The following is a 27,959-nucleotide window of genomic DNA, read 5'->3' on the forward strand; positions in this document are numbered from 1 at the left end:
CGGGGTGAGGGCAACTGAGCAGGAAGGGACCAGTGCCAGCCCCTCTGTCACACCCAGGGTGTTCGGGGCTCATCCGAGGTAAATAACTGCTGTTTTCCCTGGAGATTGTGTGTTCTGTGCCATTAATTGATCTGGGCATTTGCCTCTGGTATCACTGTCAGTGTGCACTTTCTCTTTTCTCCTGGGAGAAGCTGGTCATTAGGCTCTTACCCAGTGAAAGTGTGGATTTTTAAAAGCATAGGATTAGTTTCTCTTAACTTGATGAAATACACTCGAAATAATTACACGATTTGTACTTGGCATTTCTCAAGCCAGGACATTGGAGTCATTTACAAGAAATTATGTAGCCTGCTGAGAAGATGCTTTTTACCCCCGTTTTGCAAGATAGGATGTGGAATAGGGAGGTTGAGGGGCCTGTTCTTGCTCCTTGGCCATGGACACGGGGATTGCAGATGGTTGGAATAGGGCACAGGCAGCAACAGGCATTGCCACCCGAGGGGAGATCTCAGAGCTCAGAGACATTAAACACTTGGGCCAGTGGCCGTGTCGGGGTGTCCCGGGACTGTCACCTGCACCTCGGGGAGGAGGGAGATGGGGACAGCGGGGCAGCAGAGAGGGGCCAGGGAGATTCTGGCATTGGACAGAATGTCCTGGGGCAGCTGGGCTGGAGGACGGTGGGAGATGCTGAAGGCAAAAGGATGGAAAAAGGTGGGGAGAGGGGTGGGGAGCCCCTCTGGATGAGATGCCGGTGAGTGCGCCGAGATCTCCCAGAGAGGGGACAAGAGCCCCAAAGTCCCTGCGGAGATGGAGCAGGAGCTCCGTCCTCTCCGGAGAAGGGGCGGGAGCTCCATCCCTCCCTCCCTCCCCAAGCCCCCCTGGGGAAAGGCCTCCAGCGGGGTGTCCCCGGCGCTGCTCCGAGCATCCTCCGTGTCCAGAGCCGCCGGTGGCTCTCGGGGCGGCCGCGGGCGGAGCGGAGCGCGGGGCGAGGCGCAGGCGCGGCGGGGCCGGTGCCGGGGCTGTACCGGGGCTGTACCGGGGCTGTACCGGGGCCGTGCCGCCGCCGTGGCCCCGCGGGAGCGGCGGCGGCAGCAGCAGCAGCATGCGGCAGTCCCTGACTCAGCAGCGCCCGGGCGGCGTGGCCCTGCCCGACTCCGTGGGTGAGTGCCGCTCCGGGGAGCGGGGTTGGCAGGGGGATTGTGCGGGGTGCCGGGACCCCGGGGGACCCCACCGGGGCTGCGGCAGCCGGGCCGCTCCCCCCGCCCGCCCCCGGCCCGGCCGTGTGTTCCCGGGACCCCCGGGAGGGTCATCCCGGCGGGAGGCGGCTGCGGCAGCATCCTCCTCTGGAGCGGGCGGAGCGCGGCCCTCCCGCGGCCCCGGTGGGGTCGGGACCCCTCGTACCCCACCGAATGGCGATTTTCCCTCCGTTCACACCCGGCCAGCCGGGCAGAGCCCGCAGCCCCCCGCCTGCCCGCAGCCCGGGCGGGCACAGCTCCCTCCCCGCCTGGTGACGCGTTTTCGGCAGAAAAATGGGACGAAAAAGGAGAGGGGCTGGGAAGAGGGATGCTCGGTGCCATCTGCCCTCGGTTCTCCCGGGGTTAAAAGGAGAGGTGGTTTATTCTTTTATTCTTTGAGCTGCTCTGTGCCTGTTCCTCGCTGCCTTTGGGCTTTCCCCCCAAAGAACAAGATGGAGAAGTCGGTGGTGTTTCTGTGCCATCTTGTCCATTTTCTTCTAATAATCGTGGGGAGGAAAAAAAAAAAAGTGAATCAAGGGCAGTTCAAATATATATATATATATATATGCATTATTGCAAACTTCTAAAGTAATCTGGAAAAACCATCTGCAGCCTTGTCTTCAGACTGGCTTATAGGGCAAATGTATAACCAGAGGATGTTTCTGATGCTTAAAAGAAAAACTATCATTATAAAAGCAGTGCCCATTTTGAGTGCCATTTTAGCAAAAGTAATAGCCAGGCTATGGATAGCATTAATGTCCTTACAGCTCCCTGACAGAGTTAAGCACAGTGTTTTGGATCACCTGGTTGTGGTGAGCACTGCAAGTTTGGGGGTATGTTTGGGATAAATCACAGAGAAAAGGCTATTGCTCTTTGAAAAGCAGAGAGAGCAAACCTGCCATTGCTCAGCTTCTGTGTGTAGAATACACCAAGCTCAGGAGCACAGAGGAAAATTACCTGGTGGGGAATACTTTCAGCAGAAATTAATGTTGAGGGAGAGGATTTTGTCAGAGCAGCCCTTCAGCAGCTGTTAGAGAGATACTGGGTATGAGTCCATGTATGCTGAAGCAGCTGCAGGCATCCTTACAGCAGTACAAAACCTAATTTTCTACACTCATATCAAGGTGTTTTCAGAGAAGGAAAAATGTAATTTAAAAAAATGTAATCCCAGTACAGAGTTGAAGTGGAGGTAGTCACATTATCTCCTCAGTTTCACATCTTTCTTCAGTATCAAGTTAGAACATTATGGCTGGGTTTTTTTCAGAATTTGAAATAAAAAGGTTTTTTTAAAATATTTTTTAATCTTATGAGGAATATTGAAAAGCTTTGACAAAAATTCCAGTTGAAACCTTGTGCTTCTCTTCTCTATTGGATGTTGGCCTGTGCCAGTCCTAAGCTGGGAAACAACACAGAAATTAAGAGTGAAAAACGTGATGGTGCTGAAACAAATTCAGGATCTATAAATGGTGTTTCAAGACGCTTCTTTCAGGATGGTTTTCGTGGTAACTTTTTGCAGCAGTTGTGATGGCAGTGCAGGAGCACTGGTTTGTGTGTTTGTGTGCCCACAGCCCCCACCCAGCCCTGCCCTGCACTCTGGGAGCTGTGTGAGGAACACATGGTTGGGCTTTATTTACCCTCTGCTCCTTTGCCAGCCAAACCCTAGCAGTAATCACAAGTTTGGTCATTCTATGGAAGCAAAATGGATTCATCTTTTCTCTCTTTTCAGAACTGGTCTATGTAAGAAACAGCAAATTTTCTCCAGTTTTGGTCCCACTGCTATGGATTTTTAAAGACTTTTATGGGACACTTGTATTTAAATGGTTACATAGAAACTGAAGTGTGGCACAATGGCAGTATTTGTGAGGCAACACATATGGAATGGCTTAATCTCTCAATGATTTTTGAATTATTTAAAATCTTCAATTTTATACTATTAACTTATTTGGTAGATTTAGGAGAACAACCCCTAAAGAGTCACATATCTTTTTCTCCATCCTATAAAACATGGCTGGAAAGACTAAGGATCATTGATAAAATATCCAGCCTGAATCCTGGGGTTCTCTAGCAGTTATTTAATATTTTTGTTTGAAATGAGCACCTATCTAGGTATTTATTCCAGCTAAGGACTAGCCAGTTGCCAGGCTCCTTGCTCTTAGGACCAGTGATGTCCCGGTGGTGCAGTCAGACCTGTGCTCTGGAACATGAGCAGAAGGTTTGTGGGTGGAGAGCTTTCCTTCTAGAGACAGCAGCCCAGTCAGAAAGGATGGTGGTTGTTTTAATAAATCTCTCTTGCCTTTCATGCAGGGCAGGGAGGTAGGACTGGATGACCTTCAGTGGTCTTTCCCAACTTTACCCTTGTGTGATTTTGTGCTCTCCTTCCGTTGGGCTTTTAAGCCCCAAGTTTTAGCCCTTGTCTGTGATTTGATTGGGGTGAAATGATCCAGCCCCAGCTGTGCCAGCCCAGAGCAAGGAGTGGGAGCCCTTCTGCCAGCAGCACAGCTCCTGGGTCTGGAGCAGGTGTGGAGGAGCAGTGGGGAGCTGCTGTGCTTTTCCCTTGGAGAGATGTCCATGTGGAAGAAGGGAGATAATTTTTAGTGGTGTGTGTGGGTTGGTACAGCTGGATCAGTGTAACTTTTGGGGTGAACTGATCTCTTTATCTGCTGGGCATAAATACACAAACCCTACAGAAGGGGCTATGGGCACCTGGGGTGTGCATCTTTGAGACAAAAAGCTGCCCAGCGGGGCCTGGTGTGCTCCTCTTTCTGGAGAATTTGGACAAGGAGGTTGTGCTTAGCTTGACCAAGTCTTTGTCAGGGTCTTTTTCCTGTAGTTTTATCTCCCTGTGCACAGGCTGCCAGGGAGCCCTGGACAAGTGGGGATTCCCAAGGTGGTTTGCTTTAGGGAATACACTCAGTAACAGTGAAAGCTGCTCCTTGCCCTTGGGACACGTTCCTGCCCTTCTCTGAAACACCCAGAGGAGTGCTTGGAGCCTCTGAGGTGGGAATATCCTTCCCTGCTCCCAGGGCCTGTTGGAGAGCCCCAGACTGTGGGAATGGGATTGAGGGTGGCTCCAGCAGCCCACAGGGAGTGAGGCAGGGGCCCCTACAGTCCATTATCCAACCAGCCATTCTTGCAGGTGCTGGGTTATATCTACGTAATACATGAAATATGATCAAAAGGATTGTTCCACAGATTGACACAAAAATGGCAAAGCACATGCAGATCAAACACACCCCTAAAGATGTTGCTGAGTGTGGTGTCACAGCCAGCTTTCCTCTCTGCTGGTGGAATCACTCTTCTATGTTTATGCTCATTTGGGAGATCTATAAATATAGAAAAGGGGAAAAAAAACCCTCATCATCATCCAGCAGCTGTAGATGAGTTTTACTAATCCACAAATTCATTACTCAAGCATCTAAAAATACCTGGTCCTTGCCGAAAGTGGAGGAGAAGTGTCTGATACTGGTGATGTCTCATTTGCATGGAAAACTGTGGATGCCTTATGATTACAGTCAAATTTCCCCTCTCAAAACAAGCAGCATGCAGTGGGGTTATTTAGCTTGATGTGAGTAGACAGTTCAGAAAGTATATAAATGCCTAATGTGAATATTTCTCATTAGCTCAATTGCCCCAGGCTAGAGGAGCTGGGAGACTCCAGTGTATTTAAATGAGCTTTGCAGAGTTGCAGTTCTTAAAGCTCCCTTCATCTACGTCAGAGCAATGTTAGTGAAGGTGAAAAGTGACAGCCAAACCCAAAAATATTCTCAAGTCAGAAAAAGGGAAATTCACGGTGGTGTGGTTGGCAGTGGGAGGAGAAATTTGTGGTGCTGTGACTCTCCCCAGACGGAATCAGCAAATTCTGTTGTGTGTGTGTGTGTTTTTAGGGTCGTTCAATAGAAGAAAAAGAAATTCCCTCTACGTAACTGTGACTCTCCTCATTGTGTCAGTATTAATTCTAACGGTGGGCCTAGCTGCTACAACAAGAACCCAAAATGTGACTGTTGGAGGTTATTACCCAGGGGTTATTGTAAGTATAGAACTCCTAGGTAGGTCTAGAAAACTTATTCCCTACAAAGTCCCTTGTAATGCTGAAAATGTTATAAAGGGTGATCTTGTCCTCAATATTTTGCTCAGCTACTTCATTGCCATTTGATTTATTTGTTTTATTATTATTTTGCACCTGCTGCACATTCCCATGCAAAAATCACCTCCAAGTGGCAGCTTCCTCTGAGCTTCAGTAATAACCTGCTTTTGAGTTAGTGGTGAGACAGATAAATAGATTTATTATGTCAGTCAAAGCAACTTTAGAACTTTTTTGTTTACGTAGATCACACTAAGCCCAGGCAGAAGTAAGACAAAGAATGCTCTTACTGCCAAAAGCAGTTAGAGAGACCAGGTCTTGAAACTCTGGTTGCATGAACTTGTGGTCATAAAGTTTACTTGCAGAAGTGTTTAACAAATTGGAGTCCCTGGCTGAGGAGCTGTGGCAGCTTGCCAGGGGAGCATGTACATCAAAGCCATGAGCACATCCATTTCCTCTTTTTTGTTATCAGTGGCTGAAAATGGGAAAGAACAATCTTGTAGCTTCAAATGGCTTAATTTAGAGAAGACCACTGGTGTCCAGCCTTCCTGCCATTACATGTGTACTCTCTTACAGAAGCATGAAGTGCAGGTGTGTCACAACCCTCCTGGCATGAGCAGAGGTCTGACATGAGCTGGAAAGCAAGTCCTGCTTTGTTCCAGTGCATGTCTAAGACATGCTGAAAAAGAAGCACTGAACTGCAATCAAATTAGGTGTCTCAATAGATTAAATGCAGCCAGTGGCCCCAGCTAGAGGCTCCTGGTGTAACAGCTGCAGGATGTTGCACATTTGATTTGGAGCTTTGAATTTGGAGGCTTGAAACCATTCCAGATAACCAGGTGGAAAGTTGTTCTTGTCTTACTGCTGTTTGATTTATCTGCCATGCATTGCTAATCTCAGGGAACTTTATACTCTTCTGTGCCCAAGTTCTTCTCTGACTGAAGGAGGCCTCTTTACAGCCATAACAGTGTGGAACATTTTTACAGATTATGTCGGTCCTCTCTGGTTTAGGTTTTCTGGCTTGTCCCAGTGTCTCCTGCATTTAGGCCTGATCTTTTTCACAGAGGAGTATAGAAAGAAGGTGTTGAGAAAGGTGACAGCCTGGCTTCAGACTCTCCACACTTAGTCTGCACTGTGCCAGCCTGAGCTGAACCTCGTGCTTCAGAGCAGGTCCTGCAGACTGATGCAAATGGGCAGAGTCTGCTGTTCACATCCCCTTGACATCTCCAGAGCTATTTATGGTCAGGGAACGTCAGCATCACTTACGCTTTTTTAAAGCTTAGTCTACTCAAGGAATTAATGAATTCCTGGGCTTGGGAAGGGCATTGAGTTACTTTATTCAGAGGCACCCTGGCATTTTGTTTTTGTCACCAAATTCCCCATCTAGGTTCATTAATCTGCCCTGTGAAAATGTGTGGTGACCTCACCTGTCTCTCTGCACAGGAAAACATTTCACTGTGCTGCTGGATGTTTCAGAAGGTACTTAAAATAGCTGATGTTTCATAACAAGCTGGGATTTCTCCCTTTACTGGGGAAAAAGAGCTGGCTACAGAGAATGAGTATTCAGTGAGTTGTCCTCAAGCAGATAGAGGCAGAGGTCTCTTTGTCATTCTGGGTGACTTCTGTGTGTGGACCAGTTCCATGGTTGGAATCATCTTATGGAACATAGAATCATAAAGTCATAGGCTGTTCTGAGTGGAAGACACCCATCAGAATCATCAAGTCCAACTCCAGGATAACCCCAAGAGTCACACTCGTGCGCTTGAGGGCATTATCCAAATTCTTCTTGAACTCAGACATGAGATGTCTCATTGCTGCCATGCCTAAACCACCTTTCTTTCCTCCTCCAGCTTGTGTTTCTTAGGCAAGCACCTCTTGTGTGAGGAGGAAGCATGCAAAGTTGTTTCCTTCAATGCAGGGGATTATCTTCCCAGGCCTCTGCTTCCAAGGAAGGACAGAACTGGCACACATCAGTAGGATTTGTTTGGTTGGTTTTTTTGAGGGTTTGAAGTTGTTGTTTTTTTTTTTTTTTTTCCCCAGCAGCTCAGTTCCTCATTGATACAACTGGAGATGCTGAAGCAGAGGGTTCAGTGACATCCTGTAGCCAGGGTGCCTTCACCCTCCTCTGTGACCATCCACCCCTTCAGATCACATCAGTGAACACCTTATCTGTGTCTCTGTGAGCAATGTCCTCATCTGTGGGTGGATGACAGACCTGGGACAGGGAAGCCCAGAGTACCACAGTGATGTTCAGCAGACAAGAGTAATACTCAGGTGCAGAAGACAAGGAGCCCTATGGAAGTGAGACTGAGATTATGTGTGTTGTCTCCAAGTTGTAAAAGCTGCCACAGTCGTGTAAATGACTGACCTTTCTTGGGCTTTCATTGGCAAACCTCTTCTGTAATGATCCCTTGCCAAGGATGTTGGCTTGGGGCTTTACTCTGGAAAAGCACATTCACTTTGTGTCCTGTCCTCCTTTCAGACAGACGTCCCAGGGATCACATCCACCAGCAAATAAATCATGTAACTGAGGAACATTACTGAGATCTCCTTGTCCCATAGATAGAAGAATGAGAAGTTTTTCCATTAGTGCAATGAGAATTCCTGTTAATGAGAATCCACCAATTTATTTGGTCTTCGCCTGCTGGATGTGCAGACTTGGTCTAATTTCTTCTTCTTGAATTATCTTAAATTATCTAAAGCATTTCACCTTTTGGTTTGAGGCTGCTCTGAAACACCATGTGGATATTTCTCTTAAAGCTCAAAGGCCACAAAACATTCTTCTTGAGCATTTGCCTTAGGTGTGTGTTGCCACAGAGATTCCTTGTGCTGGATGTCAGCAGACTGAAAATTACACCTGGATCCACATCACTCTTAATGCCTGGATCTCCCAAATTTCTTTGAATGGACTTGAACTATTTTAGGAAGGTGGGGGTGTTGTTTGCCTAAGCTAAATTACAAGTCCAGAAGCACTGGCAGGTCAGTGTGGGGCAGTTCAGCAGTGCCCCAGGTCTCTGCTTTGCCTGTTTGCCACCCCAATGACTTTATTGCTGTGCTTCCCACCTTGGCAGTTTGTGCCTGACATGAGGACAGTGGTCTGCACGAGCTCGAGGTGCAAGCCAGGCAGTGGGGAAGCTGCAGCCTGGACAGCTGCACCACTTTAATCCCTGCTGTTGGAGCCACCTGCCCTCCCTGCCTGCAGCACTGCACCAAAGCAGGGCAAGGGAAGATTGCCCAAGTTTACATCACATTTGTGTCTGCTAATCTCTCCCTGTTAACATGCCTCTGCCTGTTAGTACTGGATTCATTAAACCTTTGTTTTCAATTCCTGCATCTCAAAGTGTCGATTCCAGGTTAGTTGATTCATTTTTGAGTCACTACATGATTGTCTCATGCCTTGTTTTTCTTCCTGGGAAGTCGGTCAATTATTGGGCATTCTCACATAGCTCTTCACTGTCCCTGGTCTATTGTCTGGATTTGCACCTCCTTAATATCATAGATCCATCTGTAGGACTTAACCAGCATTTCTTATTTTGCTAACCCAGGGAAGTGGGGTTGGATACACCTACACCAACCAAAGACCTTTCTCAGTGTGACATAACACTATTTTTGCATCTCCTGTCTTAGTCCGTGGCTCCTGCTTGAAGTCCTTGTTTCTGTCCTGGCTGAGGTGTGCTCTGTCCTAGAAACTACTTCTTAGTGTAGCTTAAGGCTATGGAGAAAGGAGGTGGGAAATTGTTCTCCTGGCTGACTTCACTGAGCTGAAATAAGTGTTGTCAGTTACAGCAGCAAGAGAAGATGCTTTTGCAGCAGTAGCTTATTCTCTGTTGGGCCAGTGTGAGCTCTTCTGGTAGAACACCCTGGTTGATGCATCCTCACCCCTGGAAATGAGGGAGGAGTAAGAGAAGACAGAAAATTGCTAAGTCTTCCAAAGTGTAAAGCTCCCTTATTTCAGGCTTCACATAGAGGAGCTCTCTGAGCTGAAAACTGAATTGGTTGCTCACATGTTCATTGAGGTCGCAGAGACCTGGTCCTGGAGGTTTTAGTGCATTGGTCCTGCTAGGTTTGCATCTGGAGGCTCCTGAGTGTCTCCAGGGTTGTTCCAAGACAGCAGTGCATATCCTCATCCACCAGCCATTTCTCAGCATCACTGTGGGGGGATGGAATTCAGAGCTCATCCTTTTGGTTTCTACACACGCTTTTAGTGTCATATGTATCAGGGATACACCTGATAGTTTCTGCTAGCGAGAGACTCCACTGATTCCTTGCTAAAGGAAGAGTGCTCACACATCAACAGAATGTTCTTTTGCTGCTTCTGGGTTTAATTGTGTTCTGTTTGTAAAATATGTTGGATATCATGCTGATCTAAATGCTAACAATGCATTGTTTTTCAGCTTGGTTTTGGTTCGTTCCTTGGGATAATCGGATCAAACTTGATAGAAAACAAAAGGCAAATGGTAAGCTCTTCATAAAAACTTCTCAAAAAATGACAGTAACTCAAATATTGTGTGTAAAGAGTGGTATTTTATGTTTTCCTAACTCTTCCAGGGTAGTGTTGCATACCTCTTGAGAACTGGAGATGTTTTCTGGCAGCCTAGGAGCAGCACCCTGTGGGCACTCTGCCTCCTGCCTCTGCTCATCTCCCTGAGGAGAGCAGCTACAATCCCCCTCCCTTGTGGTTTTCCCAAGCTCTGGCAGTGAGATCCCTCCAGCCCTGCTCGTGTGAGGCTGCAGAGGGCTGAGGAAGGTCATGGTGTCCCTGCAGCCTGTCCTGCTGCCTGCCTTGGCAGGGATGGAGGGGGCTCAGGGGGCAGATTAGCAGTGTGTGCTGCTGACCAAAGCTAAGGCAGGTTCTGCAAAGGCAGATGGGCGAAATTCCTGCCTGTCCTAATCCAAAGTCTGCCTTTGCTTTGCAAATAGAGTGCTCCCTGCAGAGCAGGAGGAGAGGGTGAGGCAGACCCTTCAGGAGATGACATTTGTCTTTCCCACAGTCAGACAGGGTGCAGGGGAGGTGAATTTCCCAGTGGATATCTCTTGTTGTTTTCAGCCTGGCTCTGCAAGAGCAACATATCCCTGTTCTTTCTGTCCTAGCAGGGTTCCAGCCTCTTGCTCATCATGTATTAGCAGCATGTCAGTGTCTGGTTGAGCAATGAGCATATTGTGCCAGTCCTGGACTCTTCACAGGAGTGCACACAACTGACAGTGTGGCTCTGACTTGTTTGATTATTTTGAAGAGCTCTGGACAGTCTGTGTTTACTCTTTTCATCTCTCTATCATTTTGTGTCCTGAAAAACATTCATGACCCAGCTTTGCAGGGATTGCATCAGTGCTGCCTGGGCTGGCAGTGAGTGTGTTTCTGCTCTGATCACAGGACACGCAGTAGCTGTCACTTATTGTCCCTGTGCTTTAGTCACATGTCCTCCTTACCCAGGAGCACTTTGCAGCCTCAGCTTTGTCCACTGCATGTTTCCGTGACACCGCTGGCCGTGGAGGATTTATTTTTTTCAACTTCTCTGAACTTCCCCTGTGTCCTAGTTTGCTAAAAGGCAGCTTTGGTCTGGCTTGTTGTGCAGCTTGAGGCAGAAAACACCAAAAGCAGCTTGTGCATCTGTGCTCCTATCTGTGTTTCTGTCTGTGGCTGGCAAGTGTGAGGAGTGGAGTGAGCCAGTGTGGCTGATGAGGAGAGATAACCTGAGGGAGCACTTCTCACTTCCCCCAGACTGCTGACAGGAACACCTCTCTGGTTTTTCCCTCCCAAGTGTATCGACTTCCCTGCCGTGCCTCTAGAAGGGCAGGGAGAGGTTTTGTGCCCAGAGGGAAGACCAGCTGCCCAGCAATGCTGCCCTCACTGCAGGCGGGTCTGGCACACGCCCCACTGCCCACTCAGCAGCCTCCAGCTGAGGAGTCAGCACTTTACATGTCTTTATGACAGTCATCTGTACCATGGAAATATAAGAACCAGCACCTGCACAGCTCATGTGGGGCTGTACCATCACCTAAAGGGACCCTCAGCCGAGGACACTCCTGCACTATTCGAACTCAATTTATCTTTTGTTGTCCCAATGCTACTTTGTGTGGCTGACTTTATCTGGAGTTATGTGAGTGAAGATCAATCAATAATAATATCACACAGCTCTATAGAAGGACTTCTGCTTGCTACAGTTAACAGTATTATCAACCCCAAATCAAAAATCTTGTTGACAAGTTGAAAACTGGTATTTTTAAAATTAATTTTAAAATTAATTTTGTCAAGAAAATTAACCCACAGGCACTAGAGGTTTATGTCTAAAAAAGGAGACAGAGGAGTCCTGTAACTTTATTCAAATAAAGGGAGAGGCCATGGGGCATTTCCCCTGAGGTCTCTCAAAATTTTTAGGGAATGCAGCCTCCTTTTTTATTTTAATTTCCCACTCACGTTTCCCTCTCTCTTTCTCCATTGGTTCAGGTACTTGAGAGGTACAGACTTCCCAAAATGCTTAATACCCCCTTCTAATGTATACCCCCCCACCACCCATTTTTCTTTTTCCCTGTGTCTCTGTTCTTTTTCTCTAAATCCAGAGATTTAGAGACTGTCTCAAATGAGTAACAGTCTGTGGTAATTAGTGGAATTCCTATGAAATTTATGGTCCCCCCTCATTGCTTTTTTCATCTCTCTGTATCTGGCCTTATCTACCATCAGGCCCCAAGTTTGTTTGTAAAGACACCTCCTTTTCATTCCTTTCAATTTGTGGGTTTCTATTTGCTGTTTGATTTTTTTTTCTCTATCATAAATCCTCAGTGTTTGGTTTTCAGACTTTTCATTCTACATCCGAAAAGGAGAAAACTATGTAAATAAAGTGAGCATCAGATACTTATCTCTTGGTAGGGCTGTTACAAAAGTACCATCAACTGTGTATTTATTTTAAACCACCATATTAGCAGCTCCTATCTGCGAGCAGAGATGACCAGCAAATTCCCTAATTGTATGTATTTAGTGTTTGGCTCACTTCCTGTCTCTAAGGCTCATGCTATTTAGGGCAAATATCCTCTTTCATGTGTGTATGAAACAAAGGACAGTACTGAGAAAAACTAAACTTGCTTCAAAATAACCTAAGCCATAAACCCCCGTGTCTTCCACCAAGACTGGACTTTCTCCCCTTGTGTGGTTTCACTGTTTTGGTGGTGAGATATTGTGGCTTTATAATGGATAGTGTGAGCTGGGATCCAGACATGCAAAGGGTGGGGCTGAGTGGGGAAGAAATGCAGGAGTTTACAGCTGACAGAAACAGGGTTGGTGTAGGATCTGGTCCTGGAAAACTTGTCACCTGCTGCCATCTGCAAGTCCTGTGTGGCACAGCATCCAAAATTCCAGTTACAGCTTGTTGTGATCATGACATGTTCACGTGGTCACTGAGGTCGTTTCACAGTCTGCTCTCTGCTGCTGCTGCTGTCTATGCCTTGAGTACTTGCCTCATCTAGAAAACCATTTTATTTTCTCTCATTTTTAAGTTGTTATATAGGGGCCATTTCCACCATCCCAGGTGAGCCCTCTGGCATCTCCAGTCATTGTTCAAGCTGATCTGGCCTGTATATGGAGGTTACTGGACAAGATCTGTTTTCACTTAGGAAGATATAAATAACACCAGTGTGATTAACCTAAAAATCCTGGGCTTCTTTAAAAACATACATAGGATCCTTCTGGATCGTATTTGTCCAGAGGGTTGGCTTGTCTTTTGGAGAACTGGAGCCTTGTGCAGTGGCAGGAGCCAAGGTTTGCAAACAAACTTAGTATCTGGAGCTTTAAAACAAACATCCCCAAGTCAGGAAACCTGAGAGATCTGTCAGCCCTGGCTGGGCTAACTGTTAGCTTTGTATTTGGGCTGTAGAGATTTTTACTATTGCTTACAGCTGCCCCATGACCAGAGTAACCTTTGTACTTGTGGAGAAATAGTTTTTAACAGCTGCTGGCAATTGACACTTGAAGGTTGTGGTCACCAGAGTTAGAAAACCACCAGGGAGCTCCCTGTTCTTTACAGTGAAATATTGTAAATGCATTGAAAAAACGTATTTCAGTATATATGAAGTAATATTGAAAGCTGTTCCCCAAGCTGCATTTTGTGAGCCTGTCTGTCTGAGTGCTGTGCTTGCCCTCCCTCTTCAGCCCTGCTGATATCCCCAGTGTGCTTTGGCAGAGGGGACTGGGATCAGTGCTGGGAGCTCTGTGAGGAGCTGGTCAGGAGCCTACTGGCAGCAGCTGAGCTGAGTTCAGCTGTGAGAGGGGCTGTGTCAGCACTGGGGCACGGCTCCTCTGAGCCCAGCTGAGCTCTGGCTCTTTGGCAGAGGTGGTGCCTGAAGTGGCATAGTGGGAATAGACACTGTTCCTCATACCTGGATTGGAGATTATTTCTGGTTTACCTGCTGAATGCTTTCACCCTAATTTTACAAATGGGCATGACGGGGCCAGTGGAAAAAGATTGTTTGTCTGACTGCCCTTCTCAAGCTGCAGGTGGAGGGAAGTCTCTCTCCTTGCAGCTCTCCAGTGGGAGGCTGGATGGACTGTGTTTGCCACAGCCTGGCCCCAAGGAGCCCAGCCAGGCTACTTTGAGAGCGTACAGCACCATCAGCTGCCCACCTGCCTTCTGCTCTCATGGCTTTGTGCCTGTACCTGCATCCAGGGGTTGTTCCCTGAAGGCACAGTCCCAGCAGAGGGGTTCACACACTTCAGTCTCCTGCATCCTCACAGCTCAGTAAGTGTTCACAGGAGCAGCTCCCCACAGCGCTCTGGGGAGAGGAGAGAAATTCTCTCCTGTCTCTCCAGGGGAGAGTTAAGAACAGCAGCAGCCAGAAGAGGAGGCCTGTTCTCAGCCCAAGTTTAGCCTATTGGAGTAATGGAAAAACCTGCATTACTCTGTCAGGTCCCCAGAGAACCAGTCTGGCACAATGCTCCCACCCCTGCCACTCTGCCAAAGCAGACACACATCCCACTGCCCTCAGCCAGTCCCTGCAGCCCGGGCAGACATTTGGGTCATTGATTGCTTGAGGGCTTATCGACTCTGGGTTACATATCCTTGTGGAGAGGGCACTAATCACTTGGTTGTGGGGAGGCAGATGATACTTTGCTTTGTTTTCCTTTCTCAGCTCGTTGCATCGATCGTCTTCATCAGCTTTGGTGTCATCGCTGCATTCTGCTGTGCCATAGTAGACGGTGTCTTTGCTGCCAGACACATAGTAAGTGCTCCCAGGAAAACACAGCTCCTGCAATGCTTTTACTCTAAGGAAACTAGTGATTACTGTCTGCAATCCTGTATCAGGCTGCATCAAACCCTGTAAATATATATCATGTGCTGAATGAATGCTGCTTTAAATCACAAGATTTAGAAAAATGTTACCATTAAAAAAAAAAAAACAGTGGAAAGCATTAAGATCTTAAAGCTTTGCTTTGGATTTTTTTTTGGCTTTATGTGTTTACTGAGTATCAGAACACTTAAGATGTAATGGGAATTACAACTATTGCCAAGGGATAAAACATGGGCAGTAACATCTATTTTGTTTTAAATATGGGCAGAGCTAGTTCTTAATGCAGAGTGAATCACTGGATGCTGTAGTAGAATGAAGCAATTTGATACGAAGCTCACTGAAGCATTACAGTATAAACAGGAAACATTTGCAGTAGGTTCTCAGTTTCCATTTGGTGACTTAAAAAATTATGAGCTACTGCTGTCATGACCAATCACTAGTACAGTGGGATGTGCAGAAGCTTTAGTTATTAGTATAGAAATAAAAAGACACAATTCTATTTCAGATTTTTGATTAAAATTTATAACTGCAAACATTTTTTTTGTCCTGCAACTCTGCAGTTTGATGACCTTTTTTTGGAATTTTTGGCAAAAAGGGATTAAAAAGGCAGATTTGGGGTTTATTTGTATCAGAATGAAAAGGAATTGCAGACCAGAATTACCCACAAAATGGAAACTCCCTGTGTATGCTCCTTGTGATGCTGGCTCTTCTTTCCTGCCCCTGAGTATTCCAGTGGTGGAAAGGTGGGTGGATGGCAGGATGGCAGGATTTGCTGACAGAGCAAAGGGCACAGCTCTGCTCAGTTGTGTGATGGGTGTCTGTCTGTCTGTCTGGGTGAAACCAGCAAGTCTGGGCCATCTCTGACCCCCTCTCAGGGTCCTTGAGGGGGTCCCTCAAGGGTATGACATTGTGGGTTGGGCTGTGGCTTGAGCTGGCACCTCCTCCCAGCTGGCTCTGGGGATGTCTGAGGCAGCCAGAGCTGAGCAGTTGTGATGCCAAAGGCTTTGGTTTCTGCCTCTCGATGAACAGATGGGCTTTGGGCCTCACTTTGGCACCTGACAGTCCAAAAATGTCACCACCTTGCTGGAGATACACTCCTGCCACGCCAGCACAAAGGATTCTTCCTGTTGCCAGCTGCTGCCACTGCTCTGCCACCCAGAGAGCCAGTCTGGCTGCTCCTGGGAAAGGCTCCCTGATGTGGATACACATCTGGCATTGCTTTCCCCGAGGTTTTGCCTTGGAGATCACCCCAAAGGGAGGCATTAATGCATATTTGCAGGCTGGAACATTGATGGTCCTCCAGAGCTTCCGCACAAGACACTGAAGAGCACAGGAAGGACCAATTTGCCAACAATTAATGAAAAACTGCTATGATTCTGCAAGAAGAACTCTCAGAAATAGGTCAGGCAGACCTGGGATGTGTCTTGCAAGATGAGGAATAAATCTTTTAGTTCAGGATGGCCACTATCACCCAAAGAGCTTAAGAGAGTGACCTCCCGTGCTGGCTGGAACAATTTCATGCCTCCAAGAACCAAGGTTAAACATCATCCTGGGCTCAGGGGGCTGGGGTGGGGGCTGTATTGAGGTGCTGGCGTGAGATCAGGGTCTCTCTAAAGCCTGTTCCCTTTCCCCAGACCCTTTGGGTGATTGTGATTTTGATTTTGCTGCAGGGCTAAGCCTGGTGCTTTTTCTCTGGCAGGATCTGAGGCCGCTGTACGCAGGGCGATGTCAGTACTACTCCAAGAGCACCACCCCACCAGAGGTGAGAGCAGGTCCTGCTGTGTCCTGTTAAGGGACCAGTTTCTTGGTGCAGGTGGAGGAACGTGCTGCCAGGTCCAGTGTCCTGGAAGTCTGCAAAGTGAGGAGGGGGTGGGAGGCTGGGCCAGAGGTGGGAGCAGGATGCTGGGAGTGCTTGGGATGTGGGTTCCTCCATGTGCTGCCTCAGGAGTGAAGGAGCAGATGGAGAGAAAGGGATGTAGGATAGGAAAATTCACCAGTTTCTCTAGATCTTCAGCTGTGCCTTAGTTGCAGGATCTGGGTGGTGGGTTAAGATTTCAGACAGCAGTAATTTCTGTGTACATGAGCAAAAAGTACCAGCTTCTGCACCTCTCCTTTGTCTTCTCCAAAGAGAAGCCTGTTGGGGGTGGGTGATCCTGCCACATACTGATGGTGTGTATGGACATCTTTGTCTGCCTTTGCTGAGCACCGATTGTCTCTCAGAGCTTTCCTCACAAGTCCACAGGTAGTTTTGCATAACCACTGTATACCAAATTAGAAGGGCTGCTTGAGGGTGCAAAGTTTCCTGCTAGGCCTAAGACTGTCCATGTGGACTGGGGTGTTACCACCCACTGGCACAGACAATTATTAACCATTTTGGCCAGTTCTGCAGCACTGTGAGAACCTTGCTCTCAGTTTGGGCCGTGCTGCTGACAGCTCTGCTCTGCCTTGTCATGGGGTGGGGTGCATTAGTTCAGCAACGCCCTGGCTGCTTCTAAAGGTTGCAAAACCTCCTTCCTCTGCAGGCATCTGCTTGTCTGTCAGTTCCCCACAGCAAAAGGAAATGCTGCTCTGTTCTGGTCTAGCACATCTCTGTTCCAGTAACGGAGGACTTTGTGGGAGCAAGATGGGGAAAGAAAAATCAGCCTAGGGCTAGTGTGGAGATCACTGAGAGATCTACATGCAGAGCAGGCCAAACAGCAGCACAAACTGTGTTTGGGGATTGTGTCATTCTGTGTTTTACGTATTTCTTTTCTGTATTCACGCAGGCGGTCTGTCACCCGCAGCGCCGTGCCCCCTGCACACCGAAAATAAAAACCAATACCTGCTTTTGCTGTGACCTGTACAACTGTGGGAAGTAAGCCAAAAACGCCACTCTTGGCCACGGGAAGTGGTCATGCTCGTTTGCAGGATAGTATCAGTTAATGACGGTTGATGTGGGAAGGGACCTTAAGCTCGGTTTGTTAGCAATGAGGAGTCCCAGACAAAAGCTAATGAAGTAGAGGTGGGTGTGAAATACACCAAGGCCATCCCAGCTGGAAAAATGAAGAGCACAGGAGCTTCCATTACTTTCGTGCTTGATGTTCTCCTCAGATTTTCCACCTATTGAGTGTTGCTTGTCTTAAAGCCTTCCTTCTCTGTCGCACTGGGTTGTTTGTTTTTCTTTGAGAGTATTGAAGATGCAAAAAACCTGGGACACTGTTGTTCTTCATCTTGCCACCATTCCATTCCCCACGCTGCTAACAGGGAGGAGAGTTAACAGGCTGGTGCCATCTGTGCTTTCATAAACCCGTGTCCTCTCTGCCCAGTGAATGTCCTTCATGGTCACACGAGGCTGGAAGGTGAACCAGCACCTTGCAATGAGTCAGAAGGTGGTTACCAATTGAGAACCACTGCAGAATGATCACACCACTGAGATCTGTGCCTAAGCCTGATAAATTTACAGCCTGTGCTGTTTATTCCTTGTGGAGTGTCCACTGTGTGTCAGTGAGTAATTAATAAATTGGTTTTTTACTGCCAGCTCTTGCCTAGGGCTGTTTGAGGCTTAGCATGTCTCACAGTACTTAGTTGGGCTGGCCTCCACTTAAATCATTGACTGTGGTGGAGGAAGATCAAAAGCTGCTCTTGGGAGAGGGTGAGTGTGCTGGGAAATGTGATCCCTGGTCTGTGCAGGATTTTGTATGTGTGAAAGTGGGGTGAAGCTCATGCTTTCCTTAAGCAGTTTACAGAACACAATCCCTTTTTACTATCTTAAGAGAGCGATACACAGAATAACTGATTGAAATAGAAAAGCTTGAAACTTTTCTGTATTTTTTCTTCTTTTGCTTTTGTTGGTATTTTGTTTTTCTTCAGTCTTCGCTCTGGGACCTGCCCCTGAGCCATTTCCCTCTTTCTGATAAAAGATATCAGTTGTTGCTATTTTAATCTTGCTTAATACCACACAAATATCCTGCACTGAGGGGGTGCTGGATGGTGTCTCAGTAAGAGAGGCACAGACACTCAAGGCTGGTTAGTGCACATGTAAAGGATGGAAATCTTGGAAAATGTGACAGGAATCTCGCATTCTTCCTGATGCTGGGAACTCTGCCTTTGGCAGCACGGGGCAAGCCCCTTCCTGCAGATGAGGACATGCTGAACAAGGCGGGATGTTTTCACTGAGAGTTCTGTGCTCTCAGACATCTCCATAGGAACCAACACTTGCAAACAGCACACACAGGTTTTATTGTTAGGGGGTCACGGTGAGAGCTCAGGTTACACAGAGGTCGTGCCAGCCAGAAAACAGGTTTCTGTAACTTGTGGTTAAGCTCTGCCTCAATTTTGCTTGAAACCCCCACCTCTCCTTGCAATGTCTCCCACAGCGCCTGCTAAAATGAAATGGGGGAATAAAAAGGGCAAAGAACTTCTCAATTGCTCAACTTCTAAGCTGAGTAATCAGCAAAGGAGGGTGACTTGTGAAAGGGGCCAGTTTCCTGCAGGCCTTGTGGTCTGCTGAGGAGTGAACCTGTATCTCCTCCTTCTTGACCTTAAATATGAGCCGTTTCTTCCCCCTTTCCTCAAAGCTCTCACGTGCTTTGAGTCTAACCCTGTGTGTGAGCTGCAAGATAAGTCATTCATTCACAAGCTCTTGGTATTGTCCTGGGGACTGGTATCAGGGACTGTTTGTCCCTGATAAATGTGCTTTCTGGAGGGGTATTTGCTGTAGGCCACTATATCTGGTGAGCTGTGCTGAAGGCCAGCCTGTCCCCCACCCAGAGACAAGTCATTCCTGAAGAATTCCACTGCAAGACTTCAGGAGTTCACGTATTGCAGGAGCTGCTTTTCCTTTTCCAAAATAATGGCTGAACCAGATTTGACTGAGTTTTCTCTCTCTTTTCTGTGCGTGGAAAAGGTTCAAAGTGTGAGCAGAAGGACCAGCCAGCCCAGGCTGTTGTAGAGCTGGAGCAGGGCACGGAGCTGGACCTGCTTTGTGGCACAGCCAGGTGGGAGCTGTGCTGGCCCATGCCCATCCCACCCAGCTGCTCTGTGTCCCTGGGGAGCAGCCAGCACTGCCTGGGGGGCAGCTGCTGCTCCTTAGAGCACACACTGATTTCCCAGGGTAGTTCCAAGACCGGTTTGTCCTTGGTAAGCCTCCAGGACCTCTGTGGAGAGTTCAGATGAAAGAAATAACCGGCAGGTTCAGACACAAAGTCATTTGTTTCAGAACAGAGCAAGCAGTTAGTGCAGGGAGATGATCATGGATGCCACAAGCATGGGATTTAGGAGGCTTCATCCCCACTCCCTTGGTAGTAAGGTCTAGGTTATCACTGAGCTGCAGAATGCATTTTACTGTCCAGCAGTACTGCTTAGGTTTTATGATATGTGGTGCATTCTTTCATATGCAGTGCATTTATCATTACTGTTGTTTTTTTTCCCAATCTAGCAGAGTAGAGATTTCTGGAGGGTACTATGAATACATTGATGTCAGCAGCTGCCAGGACATCATCCACCTTTACCACTTGCTCTGGTCGGCAACAATTCTGAACATAGTTGGGCTGTTCCTAGGAATCATTACAGCAGCAATACTTGGAGGCTTTAAAGACATGGTAAGAGGATATCAATTTATCTGTGCATTAAAGAAAACAAATCAGGCAAAATGCCTTTAAAGATAATCATGGAAACTATTGGTATTTAAGTGCAAATGATCTATGCATTACTTCAATCAGGGTGGAAAGAAGGGCAAGAAATAACTATGAAAAAGTGGAAGTGACTCACTTTTCTGATCTTATCAACACCTGAGCACAGTTAGAAAATATTAACAGAATTGGGAGACTGTTTTTTCAAAAAGAACCATCAGAGAGGTGTTGGCTATACCAGGCTGATTTAAAATAAGCTCTTCCTTAAAAATTGTTCTGCCTTTTCATGGTGTTCACATTCTACAAGGAAAAGTGCAGTGGTTGCTCATTAATTGTTGATTTCTAGTAGCAGTCTGAGCTTTACAGACTGTTTAAGCAGCTGTATTAGGCTAAAACTTTCCATCTAATTTCTTCATGGTGCAGCCTGAGAGGGGGAACTGGGGATCAAAACCAAACTTCAGAAAATGAAAAAAATACTGTTCTAAAAATGTGAACTCTGAAATACCCTCACTTAACCAGGCTGCCTGTTACCTTCCATACAGTTTCGTTCTGAACAGCACAATTGAATGGGTAGAACTGAATGTTCAACAGATACATTTGGGGCTTTTTCAGTCACTTGTGACTTATTTGGAGTAATACAAAAACAGGCACACAGAAAAGAGATCTGTTGTCCTGGCTATATGTTTTTCTTACAAAGAAACCTTGGGCCCTCCACTAAGGGTACCTTACTTCAGAACTCTGAACCCTTTTCAGACTCACCAATATCTTCCCAAATAAAACAGGAGACGTATTCCCAGCTGTGCATCATACCCCTTTGAGATTTGATCCACAGCAGAGAGCCTGTAAACCTCTGTAAACAAAGATGTATAGAAATGAACAGCAGTTCACAAAATGCCCCTAATTTGGTAGTAATGAATCATTTCTCCTACTTGTGAAGATGTAAATCTGTTTTGTGTGAGTACTGGTGTGCACTGGGCTACTGCCAGCTTGTTCTGTGGAATCTGAAACAATAAATGGCCATGGAACAAAATTACCTTGGAAGTCACCTCTTGCCTGAGAGGGAACTGGATTGCCAATTGCTAATTCAACAGAGTCGAGGTCTAAAGACAAGTGCTCCTTTAAACCATTTCTACTTTCATTCAGCTGTCAGCTTTCTGTGACTGGGTTTGCAGCCTCATACTCTCTTCTTTTTGCTTTGATAGACTCCTTCCCTCCCTACGCTGAACTGCACTGTTGAAAATGCACACCCTTCAGTGACCTACTACTCCAGGCCACAAGTGACATCTTACAACTCCTACTACCACAGCACTCCTCACCTGCCTCCCTACTCTGCTTATGACTTTCAGGTGGGCAACATTACAGGATGTTTCCTTGTTTAGCAGCAAGGTTAAATCCAACCAGTCTGCAAGGACTACTGGGGCCTGTCTTCCTGTCATTCACACAGTTTAATTTTCTTGTTCCTGCTGAAAATACTAATTTTTTCCTACTAGGCATTGGTCCTTGGCAGTGCTCTCTCTTACTAAGGCAGTGTTTTCCTGAAAGCTGTCCTTGAAATGAAGGCAAGAAGGAGGACCAAGGACCTGCTGCCTGCCTCTCTATCACTTACTGGTAGAGATCACATTGAAGATAAGAACTGCCTCTGGCACTGCAGTGTTCTGAGGAGAGAGACAAAGCCAGGTGTACCAAATTGTATTAGGCCAACAGCTGTGTCTGAGAGTAATAGATGAGCTTTTGGAAACAAGATATGTGAGCTCCTGAAAACACATGATACCTAAAAAGCTGTTTTGTTGGGGTTATTTTCCACATGCTTCAGCTGGCCTAAGAGGGGTCTCTCCAAACATCACCTCTGCTGTAATGCATCCCTTCCTCTTTGAGCTGTGGAGCTGTGCTGTTGGAAATGCAATTTCATGTGAACCTTGCTGTCAGCATCAGCTTTCACTTGTTGAAGCAGATGAGGACATTTTCTCCTCACCTCTTCTGTCAGGTGGATGTTACCACAGGGGTGGTGTTAATTAACTTATCACACAACCACCAAGGCTGGAGACTTTTATTTTAATTGAAAGAGTTTAAGATCTTGATAATCAACAAAGAGGGGTGCTCTGTGAGAGCCACCATGTCCCTCATCTGAGCCATGCATTAGAGCTAACATGAATCTAAACCTTGCTGGGTCTGCTGCTGGTGCCACTGGACAATGCTGTTGTCAGGGCTCCCAAACATAATCGAACACTTATGTCAGAACTTCTAGGGTGTATTTGTGGCTCATTTTTGAGATTAATGAAGCCTGGGGCAGTCACTGCTGCTGTGTAACTAACTCTCTGCAGTTACAAAAAAATGCCAGCCTCAGTGCATGCCAAACCAAGCTCTGCCACAAAGACCTTTTCTCAGTTTCTCAGCAGTTCTAAGCACTGTCTGACCCAGAGTTTGCCAGTGTGGCAGCCCCAGCACCTGCAGAGAGCTCAGCATGGGTGATTTCCCTGCTTTGTAGCTGGAAGTACTGCTGGGCTCTGCTAGCAGTTTACAGTTCAGCCTGGCAGATCAAAGTGTCTGCATCTCAGTGCTGTGGGCACAGGTGTTGGCTTGGGAGGCAGCACAAAAGCTGGGCATAAATTCAAGTCGTCTAAATTTAATATAGCCAAGTCCCTCTTTGAAATGAAATTCCAAGTCTGAGCCTTGCATATCTTCCAGGGAACTTGGGGCCTGCATGGGATCATTAGCTGAGCCTCTGGTTGTGGAGACTCTTTTGCCTGGAGCCCCACTCTGCTCCAGGCAGTGACTGCACCACCCTGGCCCCTCTCCCCTGCCATCCCACACATCATGGAGCAAGCCCAGCCTCGCCTCTCAAATATCTTCCAAAGGATGCACTCCCTCTGGTGCAAGAATGCTTCCCACTCATTCCACACATTTTTCACAGGAGAAAAACAACACACCAGAATTCCTGAGGAGGCCTGGGCCCTTGGAAAAACCTGGCTTTCACACACTACTCTAAAATGGCAGACCCAGGTTTTTGGAGCAGCACATTCAGTGTTGCTGCAGGCTGGTATGTGACACCCAAGATTTGAAAGGAGCTCATCAGTTTTCAGTTGTCCAGTCTTTGTGAAATGCAGCATGCACACAGAAGCGATGAGAATTATTTTGAAATGTCTTCAATTTCTGGATCTAAGCAGCCTCATTTTTCAAAACTGTTACTTACAGGCTTGTCCCTACCTTGAATGCAACAAGTTATGCGAAGTGTTATTTGTAGTATGCACAATTCACTGAGGTGAACCTTGAAATGTTAATTTTGAACTGTTCGGTAATGAAATATCTCTTTGATAAAGTAATTTCCATTAGGAAATTGTTACATTACAGCCTTTTCTTGTCTCCCTGCAGCATTCCAGCGTGTTTCCAGCCTCTACTCCCTCTGGCCTCTCGGATGACCCCCAGTCCCTGTCACCATCTCCCAGCTATATGTGGCCCTCTAATGCGCCGCCTCGTTACTCACCACCCTATTTCCCACCTTTTGAAAAGCCACCACCTTACACACCATAAAGAACGTGGGGGAAGAGGAAAAACAGCATTTGCCATCGAAATAAGTGTGAACATTTTGTATTTATATTTTACTGTGGGAGGGAGCGGGAGAATACAGAAGATAATTGCAAATAAAAATATTAGATCGGACTGTCCTTTTTTTTTTGCGAGACTTATTTCAGAAGTTTAGCAGTGACCTGTGACAAAGGGGACAGACTTGTGATGTTTTAACGAGTCAGTGAGTAGCAGGTGACCTAAATTTCAGCCTCTTTGGTTCATGTAGTCCTTGATTTTTAATCAAGTGATCCAACACAGATGACAGATTCTGGTCTGCCTTACTCCATCTTGTGCCAAGCTGAAGTAAGGGTAGCCAAGATCAATAGTTGCTCGAGGTTATCAGCCTGTTTGAGGTGAGGGTGCCTGCAGACAGCATGACTCAACACTGGTTTTGTTTGGCCTTTGGGCTCCAGTTGCTGGGATTTTGGATGGGGGAACACAGATCTAGCTCACATCACCTGCTGGCCCAACACACTGGAAAAATTTGGGGGGGGAACTGTGACAGTGCCTCAAAATGTAACCCTACTGAAAAGGATAACATCATAGGATAGCCTCATGTATGTGTAGCAAAATAATCAGAATATTGCTTGGGGGTGGGGGGCAAGCTGTTTTTATTTCAGGTTGTTTCTTAAGATAAAAGAGGAAAAGGAGTTGTCTCTCTCTGAATTCTGTGTAAGTAATGCTGAAGTCAAACAGTTTTGGTGGTTGCACTGCCTAAATTGTCCTTGTATTCCTATAAAAAACATCAGGAACCATCTACAAGTCACTGAAACAGTGCAGTGAAAATGTTACTTATTTAGTTATTTGTTTACCTTTTCTGTGGTTGGGAATTTAAGTTTGTACTTTTAACTTTTTTAATGGACTGAATCAGCACCTGAATAAGCACTGGTTTAGTAGCAGTATTATGGGCTGCACATAAGGAATATCCACTACTAGTTCTCCAAGATATAAGTCTCACACGGATGAAATTCAACACCCTGTAATATAGGACGAAACTGAGGAATTTGCAATTACTGTTGTGACTTTCATTTAATCTTCAGCTGATGACTGTGCTGATTGATCTAGATTCCAGCAGATTTTGCATGCATCCTGCATAACAAAAGGTCAGCTTTGATATGTGACACACTGACCTCTAAAGTGTGGTTCTACTCCAGGAAGTGATTTCAGATGATGGATCTGAGCTGCTCCACCTGAGCGTTCTCAACTGCTTACTTCAGGGATGAAAACATTAACATTTTACTCCTTATTTCCTAAAGATATAATTTCCTCGGCATCAGTTTGTTGACCCTAATCCTCAGTTGCCTTCCTTTACTTGCAACTGATGAAGACAAAAAGGTACCTAAAAGGTAAATGTGGCTTTCAGAATCAAAATAGAATACATGCCAGTTGGGTTGGGGGAAAATCCAGTTGGATTTTAAACTGTGGCACTTACTTTTAATCTATTTTTTAAAAAATTAAAATGCTGTCAACATGGAAAACAATCACGGAAGTCTCTGATCTCACTTTCCAAAGTACACCCACACTTTATAATGCTGTTTTTAATTCTATGCATTTGCAAAGCCTTTAGGCTAGACTGTATATTATTAACTTTATCATTTCCACTGTCAAATACTAATCAGTATGTTAGTTCATTAAAAGATGATACTAGCCAGAACCAAGAGTGACTTTTCTCCAGTAAGAAGGGAAAATAAACAGCTGGAGAAAAGAATGCAGCTCAAGGATTTAAAGCAGTAGTGTATGTAGAACATATCCTGGTGGCATTTTGTTTTACTCTAGAATGTTGAAGTGCAGCTCCTACAAATTTGCATACTGGAAATAAATTTATATACTGGGGCATCCTCCATTTTATATTACATTTTATTGAATTAAATCTTAACAAAGAGAACATGGGCAATTTCAAAACACAGTACTTTTCTTAATGAAACTCCCCACAAAACTGGAATCAGAAGGGCATATTAATTTAGCATCAGAAAACATTTTATTGCTTTTTCTTTGAAATTAAAGCTAACAGTCCTGTCCCACTTTTGACAAACACTGTACCATTTGTGCCTGTCAACTAAATAGGGCTAGAAGGACAAGGGGACACCACAGGACAGGACTGTACCTCCTGAAGGGAACATAACTTAGTGGCAGAGAAACAATTGGGAGATGAATTGTGTCATCAGTTTTGAGCTGAAAAATAACTACCCTTAGGAAATTATCCAAATTCTCTTTTTTTTCCTAAGGAATATTTTAGCAAAAAATTACATTGCTGCTTTAAATTCACTATAAGAGGACAAGTACATTTTCACATTAAAAAACTTACTGGTGGTATTTTCTGTTGAATTACCTGTTTCATTCTGCTTGAGTAAAACTAAGCATTTAATGTAACTGCAACATTCTGCACTGTATTTGTCATTTCTTATAAGAATGTCAAGTTTGTGATTCATATGTACCCTTTTATTACTTTGCCAAAGTTAAATAAAATTGTGTGACTTTTGTAAACATTTACCAATTCTGTTTTACATGTTAGCAACCTTCCTGTTTTACAAGCATCTTTAAGGTTATTTGAAAAAAGTGAATAAAAATTGCATTTAAAAAATCAAAGCAAAAAAAACCCCAAACCAACAAACAAAAAAACTCTCATCTTTATTCACTATATTGGAGATGTATTTCTAGCAGGATTAGCCAAAAACTCCTTAAGTTCTGTTTTTGAAGGTGCTCATATCCCCACATTTAAAATTCTGCAGCTTTACCCACATAACATGGTGGCCTCACCTCAAGCCCTGTAAAGTTTTTACTGCTGATTTTTCACTTAACACAGCTCTGAATTATCCAACCAGCCTCAGAGTCTCCTTTACTTACTTTGGGCCTAATTCTGTCCTGATGATGTCAGCTGCTCTTTGATGTCAGCAGAGCGACGTAGAAGCCCTATGCCAAGGGGATAAAGGCATCTACAACAAAACTTGATATGTTACTTATTGAATTGCATTCCTTACATGTAATAAGAAGTCTACACAAAGTAAGTGATTATTTCCTGTTGGCCCTGGGTCACCAACAATGGAATTCTTATAAATCATAACCAGTCAGCAGCTGGTAAGACCAGCACAAACCATCAGTGAGCTGAAAGCACTGCACTGGTCACTATGTACGTTTTACTGGTCACTAGGTAAGGGTTTTCTGGGTTTTTTTTCACTTTGAGCTCATTTGCAATGCCAGCAGTTCCACAGGAGCTCTGCCTGTCCTGAGAGTTCCCATCTACCCCACCTATTGCAGCATTCAGCTCACAACACACTGGAGTTGTTGAGCTGATTTGCTTTCCTAAAGTGTCCAACAAAACCAAGGCCCAGACAAAAACACCTCCCTGTTCCCCCCAGCAGTGGGTTCCCTGCTATTCCCAAAGACCTGGAAAAGGAAGCTACAAACATGTTCGACTACATAAACTGAGTTGCCATCAAAAAGAAACATACTACACCCATCTTGAGAATTAAAATTTTATTTTTTTTGCCATAGAAAGCTCTAAGAACTAATACCATGTATTGGTTAATGAAAAGTAGAACACAACTTGAAAAAAAAGTATGTTAAGGAAAGACTGTACAACTATATACATCACAGACCGGGGAAAACCAAGGAATGTTTCACACGGAACATTTCCTTGGCAATACCTGTAGAACTCAGAATTCAATGTATATAGTTGACAGCATCTTTTTAGAAGCTGCATGCCTTGACAGAACAAAATAAATAAGCAGTAGCTGTTATTCAATATTTATTTAGTTCACATAGTGGAATGTTATGGCATGAATCCCCTAAGAAACCAGGCAGTGAGGATGCAGCCACCATTACCATATTCTGCAGCAGATCTGGTAATGGTTTTATATGCATAATAAATGAAATTTTTGAAATTTTGAAATTTTTCATTTCTATATAAATGCTTTGTCAGATTTAACCTTTTTATTTCATTGTCCCGAAGCCAATTTCTTAATATTCATACAAGTTTTTTCATTAAGTTAAACTGGAAGTTAAATGCTTACAAAAACAAACAAAACCACAAATATAAGTGCAATACCAGAAATCTAAATAGAAAAACTTACTCATGGCCCCATAAAAAAATTTCAAATGGATTTAACATGTTTTCAAACCAATAAATACCAGAAGTGAAATTAAAAAAAAAAAAAGCTTTACATACCTCTGGACTTTGGATATCAAAAATCACTTCCC

General features: G+C 45.4%; 1 protein-coding gene across 1 annotated transcript; it reads left to right on the forward strand.

Annotated features, from left to right (window-relative positions):
* Window positions 1–1,099: 1,099 nt before the first annotated feature.
* LOC310923218 (transmembrane protein 255A-like) lies at window positions 1,100–27,916 on the forward strand (the record flags this gene model as incomplete). The annotated part of the gene is made up of 9 exons (XM_083884394.1): window positions 1,100–1,157; window positions 5,117–5,259; window positions 9,708–9,770; window positions 14,431–14,520; window positions 16,289–16,351; window positions 17,355–17,443; window positions 20,006–20,168; window positions 21,401–21,544; window positions 23,568–27,916. 9 exons carry the CDS (start codon window positions 1,100–1,102, stop codon window positions 23,724–23,726), a joined length of 972 nt encoding a protein of 323 aa, XP_083740520.1. The 3' UTR covers window positions 23,727–27,916.
* Window positions 27,917–27,959: the final 43 nt, after the last annotated feature.

The sequence above is a fragment of the Zosterops lateralis genome, assembly GCF_965231275.1.
Source record: "Zosterops lateralis genome assembly, chromosome: Z".
In the NCBI taxonomy this organism is placed as follows: Eukaryota; Metazoa; Chordata; class Aves; order Passeriformes; family Zosteropidae; genus Zosterops; species Zosterops lateralis.